General features: G+C 43.0%; 1 protein-coding gene across 2 annotated transcripts in view; it reads right to left on the bottom strand.

The window, feature by feature from the left end:
- The window catches only part of LOC122804322 (pleckstrin homology domain-containing family H member 1-like), a 1,703,720-nt gene that overhangs the window by 859,832 nt on the left and 819,800 nt on the right, over positions 1 to 24,088 (bottom strand). For both annotated transcript variants that reach the window (XM_044074112.1, XM_044074113.1), the window contains one exon: positions 5,338 to 5,487. In XM_044074112.1, coding sequence (XP_043930047.1) covers positions 5,338 to 5,487 — 150 coding nt within the window. The remainder of the gene's footprint in view (positions 1 to 5,337; positions 5,488 to 24,088) is intronic.

The following is a 24,088-nucleotide window of genomic DNA, read 5'->3' on the forward strand; positions in this document are numbered from 1 at the left end:
CTTCAGATAGTAAGTGGAAGAGGATTCCATGCTTTAAAATCCCAGAAGGAAAAGGACATTCTGAATCACACAACTGAGTACGCAGGTAGTACCAAAGTAAATAGATTTGACACGGAGCAGTACAGACTCTCAATGAATGGTTTAATTGCTAAGAAACAACATGATAAGGCAATGTTTAAAGAAAGGTGTTTTGAATATCACGGAACTTGAGACACCATTTGCTTTTTGAGGAATTCACATGTTCAGCCTTACTGAGGGTGATGGAGTGGTATTGTACTTTAGGGGGTCTGAACCATGAAGTGGTCTCTTCAATAAAGTTAACCATAGTGTGTCTCACTTACAAAACAAGCAGCCTATGATCAGTAGAACCGCATGTGCTAAGGTGGGAGGTATGACACCTTTGGCTTTAGGTTCAGAGGTTAAGTAATGAGTTAACCTATTGTGGGTTCCTTGTAGGATTTTTATTTGTTTTGTAGATTTTGACTAGAAGGATACTAAATGGTAATTGGTGGTTGAGCTAGAATTCCACATATTGTATAAATGGCTAGTTGAATGAGTCATTCTCATTCAATTGCTAGGGATGATACAAAGAGAATTAGCTATGCTATACAGCACTACTTAAGTTTTTTTCTTTTACTTTAATGCAGAGAAAGTCCTGCATAATTAAACTAACTCTGAAGTAGGGCAAAGCTATTCATCAGTGTGCCCATAATATTTACAATAGATTTGTTACTTGTCCAGATGACCATATCAGTCACAGAAAAAAAATAATGCAATACCACTCTGTGAGATACTAAAGGGATTAATAAAATGGTAAAAAGTAGTTGACTCAGGAATAATTAACCCTTGTAGTACACCAAAGATGGTTACAGACATGAAAGCTTCAAAACCAAACAGGCAAAGCCTCCATTCTACAACTTCCGAATCAGACCACACTGAGTACTGTGTACAGTCCTGGAGATCATACAAGGAAGTGAACATCAGGATGCTGGGAGGGTTCCAGAGGAAAGCCACATGAAAGGTGCTTATAATGAAGAAGAAATGCTATGAGCACAGGACAGATAAGATGGGTCTCTTCACACTACATGCCAGAGAAGATGGGTGGCATGATATGGATACATAAGATCATCCAGGGCGAGCTGAAAATGGTCATTCTGAATATGAAGTAGATGAGGGAGGAGGAAGGCAGGGCCCAACAGCTCCATGAACCTATACAAGTATTTCTTGACAGAGACGGTTTTGGACCCAAACAACAGACAACCACAGTGTGTGGTAATAGGGAATCCAGGAAAGTATTCAACAGGACATAGGAGAGGTATCGAAAGAGTGAAAGGGAAGTAAGGTATAACACTAAGTACACATAAATGGTGTACTACATAGGCCATCTCATTCTGTCATCAAGCAAAAGTAAAATAACATTAAATCTATTGTCATATCTTTGGGGATATTCAATACTTTTGTCCAAAATGTTGGGCGTAAAGGACACCACAGTGTTTAGTAATCCTGCCTCAAAGTGCTTAGTTCTTCAGTTTGTTTTCACCTGGGTGCCTTCTGTGTAGACATGTCCTCCCTATTGCTTGGGTTACTGACAGGTGCTCTGGGTTCCATGTATATTAAATATTACTCAAAAGTCATTTTCACACAAAGTTCAAACCCATCTTTATGGTTAAAAGAAGAAATACTGATATTAAGTATTGGCTTTGTCACACCTGAATGGAAAATGGCCACCGTTACTCCCTTGTACAAAGGTGGTGCTTCCATTGACCTCGGGAGCTATGGACCTATTAGCCTGACTAGCCTTATCTGTGAGGCTATGGAGTGAATCATCATGGACCTTATCAATAAAGACATAGATAATCTCCAAACACTTGACCCTACTAAGTTTTTTTTCAAAAAACTTTTTATTGAATTATTAATATATGCATATTTACAATACAACAAGAACACAATAACCAAAATGAACATTGGATATAAGAGCATGGGAGTTCAAGTATAAATGCAAGACTATAACAATGTAAATGCAAGAACTCCAAACAGGACAACTATAACATAACTATATACAAAGTATGAATATGTTAAACCAGAGGCAACAAAGTATATAATCCTGTATAGTATGCATGTAAATGTAGTGAGAGAGAGCTAGGTTATAAAACTATAAAAAAAAAAAACAGAGATTATTAAACACTATCCAAGATGTGTAATACCTTTTCTAAGACTTTATTGTTAAGAGCTAACTTCTTTGGACTCTTCACCAGTAATTTCTGAGCTGAAATATAAGAGTAGGCTAAGGTTCTATTCCAATTTAGTGCGGTCTAACGTTTAGTAATATAAACTTAATGAGTGAACAAATATAAACTAACACATGTGTATCAAATTTTGATAGATGAATAATAGGAATATGAAGAATCGCTAATTCCCAGGATAGTGTGGATTTTTGGTATCCCATTTTTGTAATCTGATTTTAGAGGTCCAAAGTTTATGTGAGGCTGACAGGACCACAAAATATGTAAGAGATCAGCATTAAAAGAAGAACAGCAGGAACATGAGGAAGTCAAACTTGTTAAGTTTGGAAGGAGTACGATATGCATTATTAAATATCATTAACTGGGTAAAAAGCTTCTTGAATGGGGAATAGTCTAAAGTATCCTTGATGGCTGAAAGTTTCTGAGTTAAAGACAAATGGACATTCTGTTTATCCCAATAATCAGAAAATAGACAAGTATTATTATGTATTATCTGATTAACCAGATTATAAGATTTAGATAACATCTTCTGTGGTAATGTTAGAGCTTGTATAACAGTGGTAAGATTTGTAAAATCATTTATACTTACTTTAATGTGAGCAAATTTCACAATGATGCTATCTCTCAATTGACGTAGTATGGTAATGTAATTAATATTTGCTTTCAGCTTTATGCGTAGGTTAGTGAGAGATAAATCATTATATTGTAGCAAGTCCCACACAGTGAAACTTTGAATAAGTGGAAATTTAGAAAGATTAAAAGGTACATTATTAAACTGGATATTAGGATTTATAGCATTTTTCAACTGACCCTACTAAGTTTGGATTTGTCAAAGGGAGATCATGCCTGTTAAACCTGGTGGACTTCTTCGAGACAGTCATCAAGGCCTTGGACAAGGGGAAATCTGTGCATACAGCCTACCTAGACTTAGCCAAGCCATTTGGTGCTATCCCCCACTCAGGCATTATTGACAAACTCACTCAGCTAGGTATCAACCCTTATATTATTAGATGGTTCACTAACTGGCTCACTGATAGAACCCATATAGTCAAAATAGGGGAGTCCACCTCCAACAACTGACCTGTAACCAGTGGTATTTCACAGGGATCATTCCTGGGACTTCTACTGTTTGAAATCTATTTCTCTGAAGTACAAGCAAAAACTTAAGGTCTGTGGCTGACACAGTTTGCTGATGACTGCAAATTGGGAGCAGTCACAGAATCTCCAAATGATGTCAACATCCTACAAGAGGGTCTTACACAAACAAATGATTAGTGCCAAAGTCATTAGTGCCAAAGTCATGGCTTTAAACTCAATGCAAAAAAATTAATTACCATCCCTTTCGGTAAGGGCAATGTTCTTGCTAACTACCACATCAATAGCAAAACCTTAAGTATGCACTCAGTGGTGACAGACCTCGGCACACAGGTTGACAGCAACCTCACCTTTGACCACCATGTCTCCACAGTGGCAAGAAGGCAAGTGAGGGCATTGCCTCCAGAAAAAAAAGTTATAACATCCCTATACTCTTCCCTCATCAGGCCAATAATGGAGTACAATGCCCCTTTTGGGGTGTACCTTTCCGAGCACCTGCAGCAATTGGGGAGACCACAAAGGTTCCTCAAAAGGAAAATTCAAGGTCTTTAGCATCTGTCCTATGTGGATCATCTGAAATCACTGTCACTTTATCCTGTTTCATACAGACTGGTCAGAGGCAAACTCTAACTTGCATACAAGGCAATCTTTGAATATGATTTACTGGAAATGCTGCATATCTATAAGTCAAATGGTACATGAGTTACTTGTTCTAAAGACCTTAACCTGGTATGTGACATTAATAGAACCTGCTTGAGGGACACATTTGTATCCCAGAGGTAACTTTGGAACAGACTCCCACTTCATATCAAACAGATCACCTCACTGGCCCTCTTCAAACGTAATCTGGACAATTGCATGGATAACCATAAATTCACCCTGAGGGTTCCACCTGTGTCCCTCTTGGACAGGGGCAATAGGTGCTGATCGTGGAAATAAGAGTACAATTTAGCTAAACTTGTAAGGGCCATTAGCCTAGTAACTTCCTATGGTCCTATGATAAACATTGAAATTGACAAACTTCATAATTATGAAATTTTTATTTTCCTTCTCATAAATTCACAGCCACTGTTGTTCCACTTAATAGTTATTCATGAATCTTCACCTTTTTATGGGTGCATGTAGTCCAGTCAGGGGAAGTTTTCCCAAATCTAATAGCCATTAATGAAAATCTAAACCGTGACATAAAAAAACTTAGCTAGTTTTTCCATTTGCATCATGTGCTAAAAATCTACTCACCACTCTTTATTTGGAGAATAGCCTGTACATTGAATCCAACTAAATATTTCAGTACCTCTCTTTTGGTACACATACAAGATGGCTGTATATTATTCCGCTTCTCATCTGGCATCTGCCAGTGGTACAATAATTCACTTACTTGGTACGTTTCTAAATGTGTTAGACTTCTGTCCACCAATTTGGTATATTTGGCCAAAGCTGTTAACTAAACTACCAAGATGGAGAGTTTTTATATCTATGCCAACAGAATGAATTTGCAGTTAGAATCCTTTTATTTGACTTTTTGTATATAAAAAAAATCTAAGAAAATGTAGTTGAATAGCCTCGTCTTTGTAGAAGACCTACATTTTTTCTATCATTCCATCTATTTTGCCAGCTTCTGACATTTGGGTTAATTTTTACATTTTCATCCTATTTCAGAAAACTCTGCATGACTTTGGGCTCTCGTCCTGATATCAAGATCTGATGCAGTCTAGGTACTAACTTCTTTGATATGACTATTCCTCGTTAAGCCAGAACATATCCAAAAATGGATCTCTCTTTTATAAAACAGATTTTAGTGTATTGAATTCCCACTTCTACTTCTGCATCTCTTCATTCCACCCTGTTTTGTTGTCTGATCTAGTCTTCAGTATAAAACAATTTGTGACTTGGTAATTTGTTGCATTACAGTACTTAAGCTTCTTGTGTTCTGTGAACTGAGGAAATAGTGTACCTATTTCACATCTTTAACTTCAGTAAACATAATAGTTCTCCTCACCTGCTTCTCTAGCTGTGTTTCAAGCCTTAAAATCATGGCATCTTTTTCATGTACCATGCTGGTTAAGTCCTGGTATCTTTTATACAGTGTATTCTCTGATTCACTAGTCTTCACATTACTGGATTTCAGTTTTTCCTGCATCACCTGAACCTGCAAAACAAACACAAAAATGTGCCCGTTCAGGAGAACCCAAGCAAAAAATATGAATGAAAGCACAGTTGTATTAGGAACTTACCATAATTGTAATTCATTGTTGTAGTAGTGATAACTTCTTGGGACTTCTGCCAAGTGATAACTTCTTGGGACTTCTGCCACAGAATGCCAATGTCTGGCCTGACTTCCACTGCTTTGCCCTCTTCCCCCTCCTGCCTTTGTGGATGCCCTCTCAGCTGGCACCTACACATCGCTGGTATAAGATGGATATTTGACCATGTCATCGTCGGTTCGTTCTTGCCTTAGTTCCCACTTCTAGTGGGATCTAAGATCGGAGTATGAAAAAATCCCTGATAAAGCAGACCCATGACCAGGATGCTCAACCAGTAGGGACATACTAAGTTGCCTTTCTACACCCTAGGTCAACCTGAGAAGGAATAGCACCTTGTAAGGGTGATGGTAGGGGTAGGGACTAAGAATGAATGGATATCCATCCAACTCTAAAGAGACACCAGGAAGGAAAAAGAGGGGTAGAAGGATGGAAATATGAATGTAACAGTGGCCATACTCAAACATCCACAGTTATGGAAATTTCCTAACATAGCTGTACTATATTCATTACACTATCCACTGCTGCAGTAGTGTTGGGGCCTGGGACCATGAACATTCATAGGTGGGGTAGTGACAGCCATCCCACAAACTCCTATGGAAATGGCTCAGTGTGTTCCATTTCAAAAACAGATATAATTCCTTAGTGGACTAGAGGCCTGACAAGCTTGTCCATCATACTGTATGGAAAAAATGTAGATATGATAGCTACGACACCCGACAAGTGGAGCTCCTGCACTGGATAGCCCCATGGTCTCACAGCTCCTCCTGTATGCCAGACCCGGTTCTCTGTCAGCAATACCAGGTTTGATATACAGCTGGAGCTTCTGTGCTGGAGAACACTGACTGGACTCAGCTGACCTACTGAACCTCAGGTATGGTTTGAAAATGATAAGCCTAGTTAATGAAATTCAATAAAAGAATGCTATAGAACCTCATTACCTGTCCAAGCATAGTAAACCTCCCTTCAATTCAATATCTTGAGGTTCTGAACTATATAGGTTTTGCCGATTCATGACAGCATAAGAAGGTGCCACCAGATGGCACAAAATCAGGAAGTAATCATACAGCTCCTCAGCATACAGTATATACAAATGTAATTTTTTTAAAACTAAAAGAAAATGTACATGATCTTTAAGGTTGTCAGGGTGGAGTGTACAACGGACCCTTTGCTTTTGGTCAGGAGGTTCTTGTGCTGAGACAGAATTAAGGGATCTGCCCATACAATACTCATTAGGAGGGAGAAAGTAAAGTTGTGTACACTTACCATAAATGTAGATGTTCAAGTGTATTCACTGTTGCAGTCATCACACTTGGGTTATCCTGCCAGGGGTAGCCCTCAGCCGGACCGAATACTAGAGTCAATGTTTTTGTTTGCTGGCTGCTGTCGCTTGTAGTCTGATGTCAGGTTGTCAGTACTACAAAGCAAGTCAGTCGACATCATTACATCAGTTGTTCTTGCCCTAACCCATCAGAAGCACAAGGGAAAAGAGAGTAGTGGTTCTGGTGGCTAAGACCCACCTTGAGAAGCCTGTGTCCCCCTAGGGGAAGATGTGAAATGGGGGATGGAGGGAGGGAAACCAAGACTGCAACAGTGAATACACTCGAACATCTACATTTATGGTAAGTGTACACAACTGTACTATGTTCTTCGTGTTTCACTGTTGCAGTCATTACCTGTGGGAGGATTCCCAAAGCTGAGGTAAAGGGTGGAAGGATAGGTAAAGTCCTAGGTAAGGGTCAGGAGGCCCTGCCCTAGACTTAGAAAACAGAGGTAGGTGGTAATGCTTTGTAAAGGTATGGACAGAGGTCCAGGTGGCTGCTTCCAATATGTCCCTGATAGGTACTCCTCTGAGGAAGGCAGTGGAAGTGGACGTTGCCCTAGTGGAATGGGTACAGATTGACTTAGGGATGGGTTTCCCATGTAGTCTGTAGCAAACATGGATACAGTGTGAAATCCATTTGGAAATGGTTTGTTTGGAGATGGTCTTCCCATCTGGCCCTGGGGCAAAGCTTACCAGAAGCTGGTCAGTTTTTCTGAATGGCTTAGTGTAGTCCAGACAGTATCTGAGTTGTCTCTGCACATCTAGTGAGTGCAAAATTCTTTCCCCCTTGTTTTAAGGGTTGGGAAAGAAGGTGGGAAGGTGTATGGCCTGGTTAAGGGTCACATCAGATACCACCTTGGGCATAAAGGAGGGATTAGTCATCAGGGATACTCTGTCTGCATGGAAAATGATGAAGGGCTTGACAGCCATGAGAGCTTGAAGTTCTCAGACCCTTCTAGCTGAGGTGATAGCTAGTAGGAAAGCAGTCTTCCAGGAGAGGTATTTCAATTCTGCTGAAGTGGCAGGTTCGAAAGGAGGTAAGGTTAGTTTCTCTAACAGATAATTCAGGTCCAGGGAGGATTAGGAGGTCTTCTGGGAGGCCTGACATTAGAAGCCCCTCTGAGGAATTACTTAATCAAAGGATGAGAGAAGAGGGGTGGGTCTGAATTATAATGGGCAGAGATGGCCGAGGCATGGATTTTAATAGAGGAGAAGGAGAGGCCATTATTGAGCAACTCTGCTAAGTAATCTAGGATGAGAGGGATGGAAGGTTAGGAGGAACTGCCCCCTTTAGATTGTTTCCAGGAGCAGAATCTTTTCCATTTTCCTGCATAAGATTTTCTTGTGCTGGGCCTTCTGGCCTTTGTGATGATGTCCAGGACCAGTCTGCTTAACTGTGACTTCTTGTTTGATTTTAGTGTATGAGCCATGCTGAGAGTCTGTAGGTGTGGGTGCAGTACCTTCCCTCTCTCCTGGGTCAGAAGGTCTGACCTTAGGGGAAGCAGTTTCGGGGGCTGTGAGGTCAGACTGCATAGTAAGGGGTACCAATGCTGTCTGAGACAATCCAGAGCAATGAGGATGGCCTTTGGTCTCTCTTCTCTCATTCTGATCAGAACCTTGTGAATAAGGGGTAGAGGAGGGTATGCATACACAAAGAGGGAGCTCCAGGGGAAGGTCAAGGCATCCACTTTACATGCTAGGAGGGGATACTTCCTGGTACAAAACTTGTGCAGCTGATGGTTGAGGTGCAAGGCAAAGATCTCCGCCTCTGGGGTCCCCCACTCCTGGGTGATTTGCAGAAAGATTTCTCTGCGGAGGTGCCACTCGTGGGGGGTCCAGTAAGCTTCTGCTTAGGTGGTCTACCAGTGTGTTGTTTATCCCTGGTAAGTATTGGGCAATCAAGTGCAGCCCCAAGGAGGTAGCTGTGAGTCACAGACTCATGGCTAACCTGCACAGGGGGTAAGACTGGGTGCCCCCCTGCTTGTTGATGTACCACATTACTGTGGTGTTGTCTGTTTTTATAAGGAGGACCCCTGGCCTGAGAAGGGGTTGAAAAAGTATTTTGCACTGCCATCATTTCTTTCTGGTTGATGTGCAAGTGAAGTTGCTGGGTATTCCAAAGGCCTTGGGTACACCTGCCTGCTATGTGAGCACCCCAAGCTATGTCTGAGGCCTCGATGGTGATGGTCTGGCCGGAAGGGTGGAGGATGAAGGGAAGACCTTTGTTCATGGCACAGGCATTTGTCCACCAGAGAAATTCATCCCTTATGCAAGGGATCAGTGGTAGAGTGGTCTCTAGGGACTGAGAGTGCTGCCACCAAAGGTTAAATACCACTGAAGCTTTCTCATGTGAAGCCTGGCAAGAAGGATGAGGAGGATGCAAGATGCCATGTATCCCAGGGTTTGCAGGAACTTCCTTGCAGTGAAGTGACTTCTGGAAGCCAACTGGGTGAAGTATAGATGCAGAAAGCTCTGCTTTTCTGGGGGTAGGAAGGCCATAAGGGTTGCTGTGTCTAGCACAGCTCCCAGGAAAACAATCTTCCTGGTGGGGTTTTGGTTTGATTTTTTTCTCATTGATTGTGAACCTTAGGGAAGTTAGGAGTTTTTTGACTAAGAGGAGATCCTGGAACAACTTTTCTTTGCTGTTCACCTGAATGAGGCAGTCATCCAGGTAAAGGTAAATCTGTATATTTCTATTTCCACAGAATTCTATGGCTGGGGCCAAGAAGTTGCTGAATACTCTGGGAGCAGTAGATAAGCCAAAGGGCAGTGCAGAGAACTCCTAGTTTTAGATGAGTGAAAGAAGGGCAGAGGGGGGAGGGAGAGACTGTGAGTGCTTACCATAGAAGCTTGGCTTAGAACTCCCTGTCTTAGAGGCGGAAGTGGTCCATTGTTTGCTTCTTTGCTGGTCATGGGATAGGGGCCTGGATGTCCTGTCCCTGCGGGGCTTGCTTTGGCCCTGTCTACTGGGTGCAAGGGAAGTTCCTGCTAAATCTGGGCGGTTGAACATGAAATAAATCTTTTACTGTTTGCATAGATTTTGCTTTGTCTTCCATCTTTTTAAGCACCTCTTTTGATTTTTCCACAAACAGGCGTTCCTTATCTAGGGGTGCATCAATAAATTTAAACTTGACATGATCAAGGAGAGGTTGTTCCTTCAACCATGCATGTCTTCTAATAACAGATCCTGTCACTGCTGCCCTGCTAGAGGCTTCTAGGGCATCATATCCACATTGTAAAGAGCGCCTTGCCACCTGAACAGCAGAGTGAAGTAATTTTGCAAGCTCTTTAGAGATGGCACTGTCAGGAGAGGTAGCAATCTTCTGTTTTAATTGTTCCAAAGTGTGTTGTTGATATTTTAACATATGGAACTGACAATTGAGTGCTCTGAGAGCTAAGGTTGCAGAGGTGTATACTTTCTTACCCCATAGGCTATGGAGTGTGATGCTAGTTTGAGGTATAGGGGAGGCAGGTTATCAGCTGAAGGGGAGCAGGGTTTAAGTTTAAAGAGTAGAGACCTAATAACTGTTGTGGGGATAGGCTTAATTGTGAAGGTAGCTTGGTGAGAGGAAGGGGGAGGGATGTCATGATTATTATTTGTGTTAGTTTTGATTAGTTTCTGTATAGAGTCGATAAAGAGTCTATAAAGAGAAGTTGAGAAATGTGGTGGTTTCTAGAGGGGAGCTGTTTGGGGGGGGGAGTTGGGAGGGGAAAGGTTGCCTGCGTGTAAGAGCATATTAATGGTACTCCAGAATCTTTTGGGTTGGAGTGGGGGCTTTTTTGTGGGTTAAGGTAGAAGTTTTTCTTATCAAGGGTGATTTCTTTTGAGGTATTTCAAAGTTCTTTATAGGGCCGGAGGCTGGAATGAGTTTTAAGTTTGTTCCAGGTTTTCCATGCATTATCTCTTTTCCGCATAAGAGAGAGTCTACTTACTTATCCATGATGTGAAGTTGGTTTTAACTCAAACTTTTCTAGTAGGGGCTAGGGAGTTAAGAGTGTTAAGGAAGATGTTATTGAATTTGAGAACAGCTTCTTCGAGAGGGAGGTGCTGGAGAAAAGACCAATTTATTGATGAGAGTTTTAATTAAATATACCAGGGTTAAAGTTGTATAGGCTACGACAGTCCCTGCATATGTGTGTTTTAGAGGGTTGGGACAGGTGACAATGCACAGAGATAGGGTGATGATCACCAAGTGTGTCAGGGAGAATAGAGAGGTTATGATAATGGCTGGGATGGGAGGTAAGTATCCTGCCTATAGTGGAGCTGGTATTGGATTGTTGATTAATACGAGTTGGGGAGGTGATGAGTTGGGTGAAGCCATATAGATTAATGCTAGCATTGGGGGAGTAGGTGGTGAGAGTATTCCAGTTGATATTGACATCTCCTATGATAATGGTTTCACAGGAGATGGTTTGGGAGATCCATGCAAGAAAGACTTCAAGTGTAGGGATATTGTTACTGGGTGGTATGTAGATAGTGTCAATCTTTTTATGATCATTTAGGTTACAATTAAGTATGAGGATCTCTGCAGGGTGGAAACTAGGAGGGGGGCTTGGTATGGGATGGAGAGAGACATTTTCTGAGAAGAGGACAACTACCCCACCAACTTTTTTTGTAGGCCTATCTTGGCGGAAGATATTGTAGCCGGGGGGGGAGGATTTGTTTGATATGTGAGGTTTTAGCCAGGTTTCGGAGATAGAGAGAATATCTGGAGGGTGTAGTGTTATCCAGGAGTGTAGTTCAGGGACTTTATTTACTGTACTATGGATACCTAAGATTTTAAGGTACCTGGCAAAAGAGGACGGCTGAGATGGAGTGTGAATCTGGGTGGGAGTGGAAATAAGGGGGGTTGATAGATCACAGGAGTTGGCTAGTGGTCCAGGGTTAGGATGAATATCTCCTGCAAGAAGCATCTATGGAGTCAGCTCAGTTTGCTTTGCAATTATGCATACCTTTTCAATTTTTCTCTCAAAGTTAAAGGAACCCTTTCTGATGCATGAATAAGTGGTGGAACTTCTGGATTTAGTTTTTCATTGTACTGAATACACCAATGCTCTGTAAGTAAATCTGCATATTGGACCCAAAAATACATCATGCCTCTGTTTGAATCCATCATTTTACATTTACAGTACACTGAATTTGACTTCTCTGGCTTAGTAGATTGCACTGCCCAAATGTAGATGCTATCTACTTCACAAAGCTATAAATTAATAGTGAAGAAGAAAATTTCCAGTATTTGGAAAGTGATCATATAAAAATAAATAGTATGTCACTCTAGTGCAAGCACGACTTAAATAAACATTGTTAACACTGATTCAGAATGTCACTTGCCTTCTCAGATCTGTAATTAACTATCCTTTTCAGTTAGAACAAGCCTAGATTCTATTCTCACAATAAAGAAATTATTTAAAGAAATAGCAGGCCTACAATTTTGTCTTGGTCAGGGTATATATTAATATTCTGGATCAATCTGGTCAATCAGTCATTTGCAGGAAGAATGAATAACTACACAGAAGGCAATGTTTCTCTTATGTTGGTAACAGCTAGAATTACCAGTGAAAGACAGAAGATTGAAGCACATTAATTAGAATGGTTTGCTTAATAACCGAAATGCCAAAGCAAACACAAAAAAATGAAAGAACACTATAATTTAGGAAACAAATGGTAACTTCAATTGTTTAAGCAGCATGGGTCAGCTTTTTCATTAAATTAATGCAGCTATGTTTCAACATCGTAGTGTTTGTCCATTCATTCATTCTCTAATGCCTGTTTTATCCTACTTAGGGTCACAGGACACCTACAGTGTTTCCCAGCATTCAGTTAGAGAAAGGCAGGGAACCAGTGCTAAACCATACACCAGCCCATCAAAGGATGCATACACAAAACTGCATATTACATCCTGACCCAGATGTAACTAGATAAGGCAAAGGGTTGGATGACCTGGGCACAAGCAGTTAGTGGTCACAACTGACAGGTGCCAAGGGTGAAGGAGTGCAGAACTGGAATTCATTTCTGAAGCCAGAACACCATTGTTTCAGAAATGAACGCCAATACTATGTTTGTGGTCATGGCTGAATCTCTCTTTTCGTGGTAAATTGACTGCAGAATGCAAATTGATATATTTTCAGAGCAGGATAGCTTGTTTGGCTCCTCAACTCAAAGTTGAGCGGCATCAGTGTGTGAAACTGCACAGGGCACCAGACATGCTGGCTATGGTCTTGTACTGATGTATGGTTAATGCAGATGCTCATCAAGTTAAGTTATCAGCACATCCTTGAAATGTGGGAGGAAAGTAAACTTGGCAAAAATCCATGTGGATGCAAGGAGGACAAACAGACTTCGCAAAAAAATAACAAGAAGGGAAATGAGCTGGGAAGCCAAACCGCATGGGACAGTGGTGCTAAGTACAGAACCCGATCTACTGCTCACACATTATTACATTAAAAAGTAATTACAGTGAATTCATTTAAATGTTAATATCAAAAGAGGCTCACTAAAGACAGGGGCTTCTGTATCACTCTTCCTAGCATACACCATGAAGAAAAAGAAAGTGCTCTTAAAGTGACACATAAAATGTGTCTTCTTATTACCAATCAACAGTTTTTGTTTTAATATTATGATTATCAGGTCAAGGAACCAAATGAATGGAAAAATGTATGACTCAACCTGGATGGCACCATGATAAACTGATTGGTGTTGTTGCTTTAAACAGCTTTGTTCCCCATCTCAAGTTTTGCCTGAGGTACTATCCCTGAGAACACAGTATGCCATCCCTGTGTATAAATGGGTTTTCTCTGAGTGTACCAGCTTCCTTCCACATCCCAGGGACATGCCATAGATGAATCAGTGTTCCTCCAAACTGCTATAAATTTGAGCTTGCATGCTACAATGGTTTGGCCCCTCAACAGGATTAATTTACCACCCTGTACCCACTGAGTGTTGTGATATGTTGTTGATCCTCATGAGAACAAAATGGTTTTAAGTAGCATACTGAAGAATAAATGAATGAATGAATGAATGAATGAATGAATGAATTACTCAATGTATTTATTCCAGTTTCATAGGAACTGAGAAGAGAGGAACAAATATTTAACTCCTAGCAAAACAGCTCAACAGTTCTCATTTCTTCCTCTTCTATAACAAGCGTGTTACACAGAATCTTTATGCAGTCCTTTGATTGTTACCACTTTGTAAAAAATATATACTCAGAATAACTTCATTAACAAAAAATGGCACTGTTTTTCATCCTAATATTCAAAAGGACTTAAGTGCTTATGTGACATCCCCTCTCTGGGCCAGTAATCAAAAAGCCTGACTCCTCACCACTGACAATGGAGAGGGACTTTAACTTGGAACAAAAATGGAAACACCCAGTATTTCCAGATGCAGCTGTCTGCATCAAGCACAATTTCCCTTGAGAGCAGAAAGGGAGCACACTCAGTCCAGGGTCTGGATTTTTCTCTCTCTCTCTCCAGGACCCCAGTGAGACTCCTCACTGGCACAGCTGTAGAGTTGAGTCCTCAACAGAGTGCCCAAGCCAAGTCCCCCAGCACCTTCTCTGTGAAATCAGTGCTTTGCATCTCTGCTGCTCCAAGCAGCTGACACACCCACTACTGGAGATTTCATTTACACACACACACACACACACACACACACACACACACACACACACACACACACACACACACAGGTAAGGCTGGCACAGATTTACTAGCTATGCCTCTTCTGCCCAGACTATAAGGTAATTACACTGCCACTGGACACTCCAAAGCCAGCTACTCTAAGGGTCTTATAAGGGTACCCAATTATACTGAGTGATATTAATATTAAAACCACTGATATTGTTTGACCAATTTGCCCTGGATTACAGAATGACATCACATTCATCTGGTCATCTGACTTCTGGTTCCCATACTGCCCCCTTTCCTAGCAACAGACCCAGAATCTCACACAAGTGTCAATAATACACACACATAGAGCTTTGCTAAGATCTGTTGCAGCATCTGGAACTCATAACACTTCCACTTTTCCTACAGGAGCTAACAAACTATTCTCTGGCACAGACATTTTGTCTCTGACTACAGTCAGAAAGTACAGTTGTGTACACTTACCATAAATGTATATGTTCGAGTGTATTCACTGTGGCGTTATCCCTGCTGTGGTAGCCCACGGCCGTCCCGAATACTAGAGTCAATGCCTTTCCGTATCGGCTGCTGTCACTTGCTGGCTGACATGTCTCATCAGTGGTACAAAGGAAGGTAGCCGACACCATTACATCAGTTTTTCTTGCCTTAACCAGTCAGAGGCCCAAGTAAATATGGTAAAGTGGTCCTGTTGGCTAAAAGCCACCGTTAGAAACTTATGTCTCCCTAAGAAAAGAAGATATAAGGGGGAAGGAGGGTGGGAAAAGTACAGTTTTGTACCTACCATAAATGTAGATGTTCGAGTGCTAATACAGCTGCAGTAATCACAGATGGGGTTTTCAGCCGTCAGGTGGTCCCTCGGTCGGCCGAATTCCAAAGTCTTGGTCCGGTTGTCAATACTCTTCTGACGTCAGGAAGGCCAGAGTATATAAGACACAGCCGACGCCATGTTCTTCAGTCTTTCTTGCCCCAGATGTCAGGTGCCCCCAAAAGGAAGGCAATACATAAATAAAGCTAATCTGCATATGCAAGCAATGCAATGTAAAGCAAAAACAATGTAAGCAAGCAAATAAAACATGGCAGGATAACCCAGTCAAGTGGTCTGAAGAGGTTGTTAGGCCCTATGCCTTTACCAAGTGGGGAAGGAGGGAGTGTACTGCAGCTGTATTAGCACTCGAACATCTACATTTATGGTAGGTACAAAACTGTACTATGTTCATCGTGCATACAGCTGCAGTAATCACAGATGGGTAGAGTCCCAAAGCTATGCATAGGGTGGTAGGTACTATGAGGAACTGGGTTGAGCCAGAATGCCCTGCAAAACAGCAGTGGCAAAGCCTACTCTTGTTCTGGAATATAAGGGCAGATGGTAGTGTTTTGTGAAGGTATGTACAGAACTCCAAGTGGCTGCCTCCAAGATATCCTTAGTAGGCACACCTCTGAGGAAGGCTGTAGAGGTGGCTGTGGCCCTGGTGGAGTGAGATCTGATACCAGTAGGGACAGGTTTCCCATGAAAGGAGTAACAAAACGTATGCAGTGGCCAATCCACTTGGAAATGGTCTGTTTGGTAACTGGTTTCCCTGGAGCCCCTCATAGGACACAAAAAGTTGGTCTGATTTCCTGAAGGACTTTGTTCTGTCCAAATAGTAACGTAGCTGCCTATGGATGTCTAAAGAGTGAAGCAGCCTTTCTCCTTTGTTTTGAGGGTTAGGATAAAAGGTAGGAAGGTGTATGGCTTGGTTTAAGGCTACCCTAGATACCACTTTAGGCATAAACGATGGGTTGAAACCATGTCCTGATGGAAGATGAGGAAGGGCTGCACCGCCATGAGGGCCTGTAGTTCAGAAACCCTACGAGCTGAAGTGATGGCCAGAAGGAAAGCTGTTTTCCAGGACAAATATTATAGATCTGTTGAAGCAGCAGGTTCAAAGGGAGGCAGCGTTAATTTTTCTAGTATGTAATTAAGGTCCTAGGCTGGTATTGGTTGTTTCCTTGGAGGTCTTATATTCTTAGCCCCTCTGAGGAACTGCCGTAAGAGTGGGTGTGAGAATAAAGGAGGATCCGTGTTGAATTCTGCAGAAATGGCTGAGGCGTGTATTTTGATTGAAGAAAATGAAAGTCCACTGCTCAATAGTTCAGCTAGGTACTGTAAAACTTGAGGCAGGTTCAATTTTCTAGGGTCCTGCCCTCTTTTCTCATTCCAACAGCAAAACCGCTTCCATTTTGGAGTAAGCTTTCCTAGTAGATGGTCTTCTGGCCTCCAAAATGACATCCTGCACCTCCTTGGAGAGTAGAGTTTGATGTGGTGTTAAGGAATTTTCCATGCAGCGAGGTTGAGTGTTTTCAGCTGGCTGTGGAGAGTTTTGTAGTTGTTCTGTGTCAGCAGAAGAGGTATTAGAGGCAGGGACCAGGGAGGAGAATGTGTTAGGCTCCTCAGGAGTGGATACCAGTGTTGCCTTGGCCAGTCTGGAGCAATCAGTATCATCCTCGGTTTGTCTGTTCTTGCTTTCAACAGTACCTTGGGCAGAAGAGGCAGTGGTGGGAATGCATAAACTGTCCGTGTTGTCCAACTGAATGAAAGCCACTTTCCAGGCCTTTGGATGGAAGGTCCTTGAACAAAACCTTTTCAATTGATGGTTTCTGTGGGAGGCAAAAAGATCTATATCTGGTCTCCCCCACGCTTGGACTATCTCCATAAACACCTGTGGATGTAGCTTCCATTCGTGTGGATCCGTCATAGTTCTGCTCAGAGTGTCTGCCAGCGTGTTTTCCATTCCTGGCAAGTACTGTGCTTGAAGTTCGATTTGTCTTTCTAGAGCCAAGTTCCAAAGAGTCATGGCTAGTCTGCACAAGGGGTATGAGTGAGTTCCTCCTTGTTTGTTTATGTACCACATAACTGTGGTGTTGTCTGTTCTTATGAGCAATTGTCCTGGATGCATGAAGTCCTTGAAAGCTGTGATTGCATTTATTACTGCCAGCATTTCTTTTTGATTGATGTGAAGGTGCTTTTCCTTTTGGGACCACCTGCCTTGAATGCACCTGTCCTTCATGTGCGCCCCCCAGGCGTAATCTGAGGCGTCTGTGGTTATGACTTGTTTTGCTTGAGGCTTGCAGAATGGGAGGCCTGTGTTTACTTGGCATGCTTGGGCCCACCATAGGAATTCCTTTTGTAAACATGGAATTATTGGGATGATTGCTTCCAAGCTGTGACTGTGTTGAGACCATATATTTTTTAGGTACCATTGAAGTTTCCTCATATGCAGCTTTGCACACGGGATTAGAAGAATACAAGATGCCATGAATCCCAGAGCCTGCAGGATTTTCCTTGCAGTAAGCCTGGTACTTTGCTAGTATTTTGAAGTACTGAGATAATTGCCCTTGTTTTGGTATGCCATCTGGGTGTTTGTGTCCAAGCTGGCACCCAGGAAGGTTATTTTCTGAGAAGGTGTTAGCTTTGATTTCTCCTTGTTGATGGTGTATCCCAGAGAAAGCAGTAACCGTGTCACATATGCCAGATGTTCCAGTAGTATATGTTTGCTGTCCGCTTGGATCAGGCAGTCGTCCAGATAAGGGTAAATTTGTATCCCTTGAAGTCTGCAATAGGCAATCACTGATGCCAGGCACTTGGTGAATACGTAGATAAGCCAAAGGGCAATGCAGAGAATTGATAGTGGATTGAACCTGCAAGAAATCTGAGGTATCTTCTGCAGCTTTGTCTGATTGGGACATGCAGGTATGCCTCCTTGAGGTCCAATGTTACCAGCCAAAACTCCTTGCCCAGCATGGGAAGAAGTTGCTGTAATGTGAGCATCTTGAATTTAGTAGAAATGTGTTTAGGATTGATAAGTCCAGAATGGGTCTCCAGTCGGTTCCTTTTCTTGGTACCAGGAAAAGTCTTGAATAAAACCTTGACCTTGTTGGTGTATAGCCCTCATGTTTAGGAGCTTTGAAATTTGTAGTTGTGCCTCTACCCTTTGATTTTGTGGTAGGTTTGGCATGCCTCTCATTTTTGGAAGAGTGTGAAATTGAAATTTGTAGCCTCTGTTTATAATGTCCAGTATCCATTTGTCTGTTGTGACAATATGCCAATTGCTTGCAAATAATGCTAGTTTCCTCCCAAAGGTGCTGCCAGTTGAGATTTGCTTGGCATGGGAATGAGGGAGTCATTGAGTTTGCTTCCTGTATTGTTGTGCACTGTCTTCACCACCTCTTGGTGCTGGAGATTGCCATTGTCTGCCTCTATATGGCCCTTGTGATTGCCCTCTGCCCTTGTATCTGCCTCTTTGGGGCTTGTCAGTGGCTGGAAAGGACCAGTTTTTTGATGGCCAATTCCTGCTAAATTGTGGTGGCTGTACCTGTAGGAAAGCTTTGACAGTTTGCATAGATTTGGCTTTCTCTTCCATTTTTCGTAATATATCCTCAGCATTAGTACCAAAAGAACATCCTTTGTAAAGGTGCATCAAGAAGTTTTGCTTTCACATGATCAGGCAGATTTTGTTCTCTAAGCCAGGCATGTCTGCGAATGACTGATCCTACTGGAGGCCTCTAGGGCATCATAACCACATTGTAAAGTGTGTTTACCCACTTGTTCTGCACTATGCATCATATCCTGTAACTCTTTTAAATCTGGTTGTTCAGGTTGAGACATTTTGTTTTTTAATTGTGATAACAGGAACTGTTGATATTTAATCATATGAAACTGGCAGTTTAAGGCCCTCATGGCTGTATAAACCTTCTTACCCCACCTTTCTAGAGATCTAGATTCCCTTTCTGCAGGAAGTGGATTCTTGGCAGTGGAGGCCTTTACTCCCTTAGGGCCTTGAGAAATGGTTTCAGGGTCAGCATTATGGCCTTTGTAGAGACATTGATGAGAACTGGGTACTCTGTAATATCTGTCAGGCTTAACTGGTGCAGGAGGCAGTGAATCAGGATTAAAACAAGCCGAATAGACATCATCCAGTACCTCCAAAACAGGAGGTATCGCCAGAGGTCTGTGTTGAGGTAACCAAAGAAATTCCCTAAGTCTTTTCTTGGAATCTGAAAAGTCTTGGCCTTTCCAATGGAAGTGTTCCCTCAAGGTGTGCAAGGTTTCCCCAAAAGAAAAATCCTCAGGGGGGGATACAGAAGGAATAGACTGCTCTGCGTCCGAATCCTCAAAAGGGGAGTAAGAGTGTTCCTCAGCATCAGAATGCTCTGATAAAATGGATCCCTGATCAGAAGAGGGGGATTCTTCCTCCACTCTGGGTCTCTTGTCCGGAGGGGGCTGAGAACCTCTGATAAAAGTTATTAGATCCTCAGCCATTTTAAGCATCTGCTTCTTAGGCATAGGTCCAGGAGATGGGCCTTGTGCAGCAGGCCTAGTGTGATGCCTGGCTGCTTTGGATTTAGTGAAGGCCTTAATAGAAAAAGAGGATGAAGGCCTAAAAACACCATGGGTGGATGTAGATCTGTCCACATTAGTAGGCTCGGCATAAGCTGGGGCCTCGGTTGTAGTCTGGGAAAGGGCCGATGACCCAGCAGAAGACACCGGTAGTCAGGGACTGCAAAGGCGTCTCACTGAGAACTGGACCACATGGAGCCTGTTTTCGGTGGAGACCACGGGCCTCGCATGTCGGTCCTTTTTTTGGATAAACGGTAGTCGGAGTGTCCGATGACATTTTATAGTCAAAAGCTTTACCAAAAGTGTTGATAGTGCGTTTATTGAAGGTTGGTCTGGGCCCAAACAAGGTATGCAGAGGGAATGGAAATCCTTATGCGGTATTTGCTTCCCACAAGAAATACAATTATTAACTTTTCTGACATCGGTCTGAGGCAAGAAAAGATTCCCCAATGGGGTACTTAGCTTTAATGAAGACTTCGGTTCCAAATATTATTCAGGAGCTGGCCGACCGGCACTTGCGAACTGCTTCAAAAAGACTGGAGAACATGGCGTCGGCTGTGTCTTATATACTCTGGCCTTCCTGACGTCAGAAGAGTATACAACCCGGACCAAGACTTTGGAATTCGGCCGACCGAGGGACCGCCTGATGGCTGAAAACCCCATCTGTGATTACTGCAGCTGTATGCACGATGAACATCCAGGACTGCAACAGTGAATACATTTGAACATCTACATTTATGGTAAGTGTACACAACTGTACTATGTTCTTTGTGTTTCACTGTTGCAGTCATCACCTGTGGGGGATTCCCAAAGCTGAGGAGAGGGGTGGTAGGATTAGTAAGAGACCTAGGAATGGGTCAGCATGCCCTACATTACTACAGAGGCAAACCCTGCCCTAGCCTTAGAAAATAAAGATAGGTTGCAATGCTTGGTAAAGGTATGGACAGAAGTCCAGGAGGCGGCTTCCAGGATGTCCTTGGTGGGAACACCTCTGAGGAATGCTGTGGAAGCGGAGGCTGCCCTAGTGGAATGGGTTTGAATAGACTTGGGGGGGGTTCCCATGCAAACTGTAGAAGAAATGGATACAGTGTGATACCCATTTGGAAATGGTTTGTTTGGAAATGGGCTTCCCCTCTGCCCCTGAGGCAAAGCTGACAAGTAGTTGGTCCATTTTCCTAAAGGGTTTAATATGGTCCAGATAGTACCTGAGCTGTCTATGCACATCTAGTGAGTGCAGAATTCTTTCCCCCTTGTTTTGAGGGTTAGGAAAGAAGATGGGTAGATGTATGGCCTGGTTGACAGTTACATTAGATACCACCTTGGGCATAAAGGAGGGATTAGTTCTCAGGGAGACTCTGTCTGCATGGAAGATGATGAACGGCTCAATGGCCATCAGTGCCTGAAGTTCTGAAACCCTTCTGGCTGAGGTAATAGCTAAGAGAAAAGCAGTCTTCCAGGAGAGGTATCTTAGTTCTGCTGAAGTAGCAATTTCAAAAGGTGGTAAAGTTAGTTTTTCCAAAACATAATTCAGGTCCCAGGCTGGAGTGGGTGGCCTTCTGGGAGGTCTGATATTCAGAGCCCCACCGAGGGATTGTTTAATCAAAGGATGGGAAAACAGGGGCTGTTCTGTATCAAAATGAGCTGAAATGGCTGAGGCGTGGATTTTAATAGAGGAGAAGGGGTGGCCACTATTAAGTAGCTCTGCTAGGTAGTTCAGGATAAGAGGGATGGAAGTTTGTGAGGTATTGCCCCCTGTGGACTGGCTCCAGGAGCAGAATCTTTTCCATTTTCCTGCATAAGATTTTCTGGTGTTGGGTCTTCTGGCCTCTGTGATAATGTCTAGGATGTTTCCTTAACAGGGGTCTCTTATTTGCTTTTAGAGTATTAGCCATGCTGATAGTCTGACAGTCTGCAAGTCTGGGTGCAGCATCCCCCCCCCCGAGTTAAGAGGTCTGAGATCAGGAGAAGCTGGCTGGGAGGCTATGAGGTCAGGCTGCGCAGTAAGGGGTACCAATGTTGTCTGGGCCAATCTGGAGCAATGAGGATGGCCTTTGGTCTCTCCTCCCTTATTTTGATCAGTACCTTGGGTATAAGAGGCACAGGAGGGAATGCGTACACAAAGAGGGTGTTCCAGGGGAAGGTCAAGGCTTCCACCTTCCACCCTAGGTGGTGATACTTCCTGGTACAGAATTTTTTTTTCAGCTGATGGTTGGGATGTGAAGCAAACAGATCCATCTCCGGAGTTCCCCATGCCTGAGTGATTTGTAAAAACATTTTTTCTGTGGAGCTGCCATTCGTGGGGGTCCAGTACGTTTCTGCTTAAGTGGTCTGCCAGGGTGTTGTTGATCCCTAGTAGGTATTGTGCTATCAGGTGTAGTCCCATGAAAGAGGCTGCCAGCCAGAGGTTCATGTCTAGCCTGCACAGAGGGTAAGATTGGGTCCCTCTCTGTTTGCTGACGTACCACATTACTGTGGTGTTGTCTGTTTTGATAAGGAGAAACCCTGGCCTGAGATGGGGTTTGAAGGATGTCAGAGCTTTTTGTACTGCCATCATTTCCTTCTGGTTGATGTGTAAGGGAAGGTGCTGGGCATCCCAAAGAACTTGGGTACACCTGCCTTCTAGGTGAGCACCCCAAGCTATACCTGAGGTGTCGGTGGTAATGGTCTGCCCAGTTGGGCAGAGGGTGAAGGGAAGACCCTTGTTCTGGGTACAGGCCCCTACCCACCAGAGAAACTCTGCCCTTATACAGGGGATCAGTGGTAGGGAGGTCTCTAGAGGTTGAGAGTGCTGACAAGAAAGGTTCTTTAGGTACCACTGAAGTTTTCTCATGTGAAGACTGGCCAGAGGAATTAGAAGGATGCAAGATGCCATGTACCCCAAGGCTTGAAGGAACTTCCTCGCAGTGAGGTGACTTCTGGAAGCCAGCTGGGTAAAACAAAGAGGCAGGATGCTCTGTTTTTTCTGGGGATAGGAAGGCCATTTGGAATGCTGTGTCCAGTAGTGCCCCCAAGAAAATGATCTTCCTGGATGGTGTTTGCCTTGATTTCTTCTCATTGATGGTGTACCCTAAGGAGGTTAGGAGAGTTTTGACAAAGAGGAGGTCCTTGAGGAGCTTTTCTCTGCAATCTGTCTGAATGAGGCAGTCATCCAGGTAAGGGTAAATTTGTATATTTTTCTGTCTGCAAAAGGCTATAGCCAGGGCTAAGCATTTGGTGAATACCCAGGTAGATAAGCCAAAGGGTAGCGCAGATAACAAAGTGTTTTGAGCCTGCTCTGAAGCGAAGGAATTTCCTGCAGGATTCTCTTATGGGGATGTGGAGGTAGGCATCTTTTAGATCTAGGGTAACTAACCAGGCATTTTTTGCCAGCATAGGCAGCAGCTGCTGCAAGGTTAGCATTTTGAATTTGGGGACCACCAGGAAGGTGTTCAGAATGGATAGATCCAGGAGAGGGCACCAAGTGCCCTCTTTTCTGGTAACAAGGAATAGCCTGGCATAAAAGCCTTTGCCTATTTGATCTGAGGAGACAGGTTCTACTGCCCCTTGAGATATGAGAGTTTGGACTTGTTTCAATGCCTCTGCCCACTGATTTGGAGGTAAGTCTTGGTACCCTCTTGGAATTGGGAGTTCGTTGAAGGAGAATTTGTATCCCTGAGAAATGATCTTTAAGACCCATTGGTCCTTTGTTACAGAAAGCCAATTCTCTTTGTAGAGATAGATCTTTCCTCCTAGATTTTGGTGAGTGAAAGGAGGGCTGAGGGGGGAGAGGAAGTCATTGAGAGTTTTTGTCATAGAGGGATGGCTTACAACTCCCTGCCTTTGTTGTGGAAGTAATCCACTGTTTGGTTCTCTGCTGTCCCTGGGACAGAAGTCTGGGTGGTCTGTGCCTGCGAGGCTTACCTTGCCCCTGTTTGCTAGGTGCAGGAAAGGACCAGTGTTTTGAGGGAAAATTCCTTCTGAACCTGGGAGGTTGCACCTGAAGAAAATCTTTTACTGTTTGCATAGATTTTGCTTTGTCTTCCATCCTTTTAAGCACCTGTTCTGCTTTTACTCCAAACAAGCATTCCTTACCCAAGGGTACCTCAAGTAATTTAGATTTGACATGATCAGGGAGAGGTTGTTCCTTCAACCATGCATGTGT

The sequence above is a fragment of the Protopterus annectens genome, chromosome 6.part0, assembly GCF_019279795.1.
Source record: "Protopterus annectens isolate FY-2018-M chromosome 6.part0, PAN1.0, whole genome shotgun sequence".
NCBI lineage: Eukaryota > Metazoa > Chordata > Ceratodontiformes > Protopteridae > Protopterus > Protopterus annectens.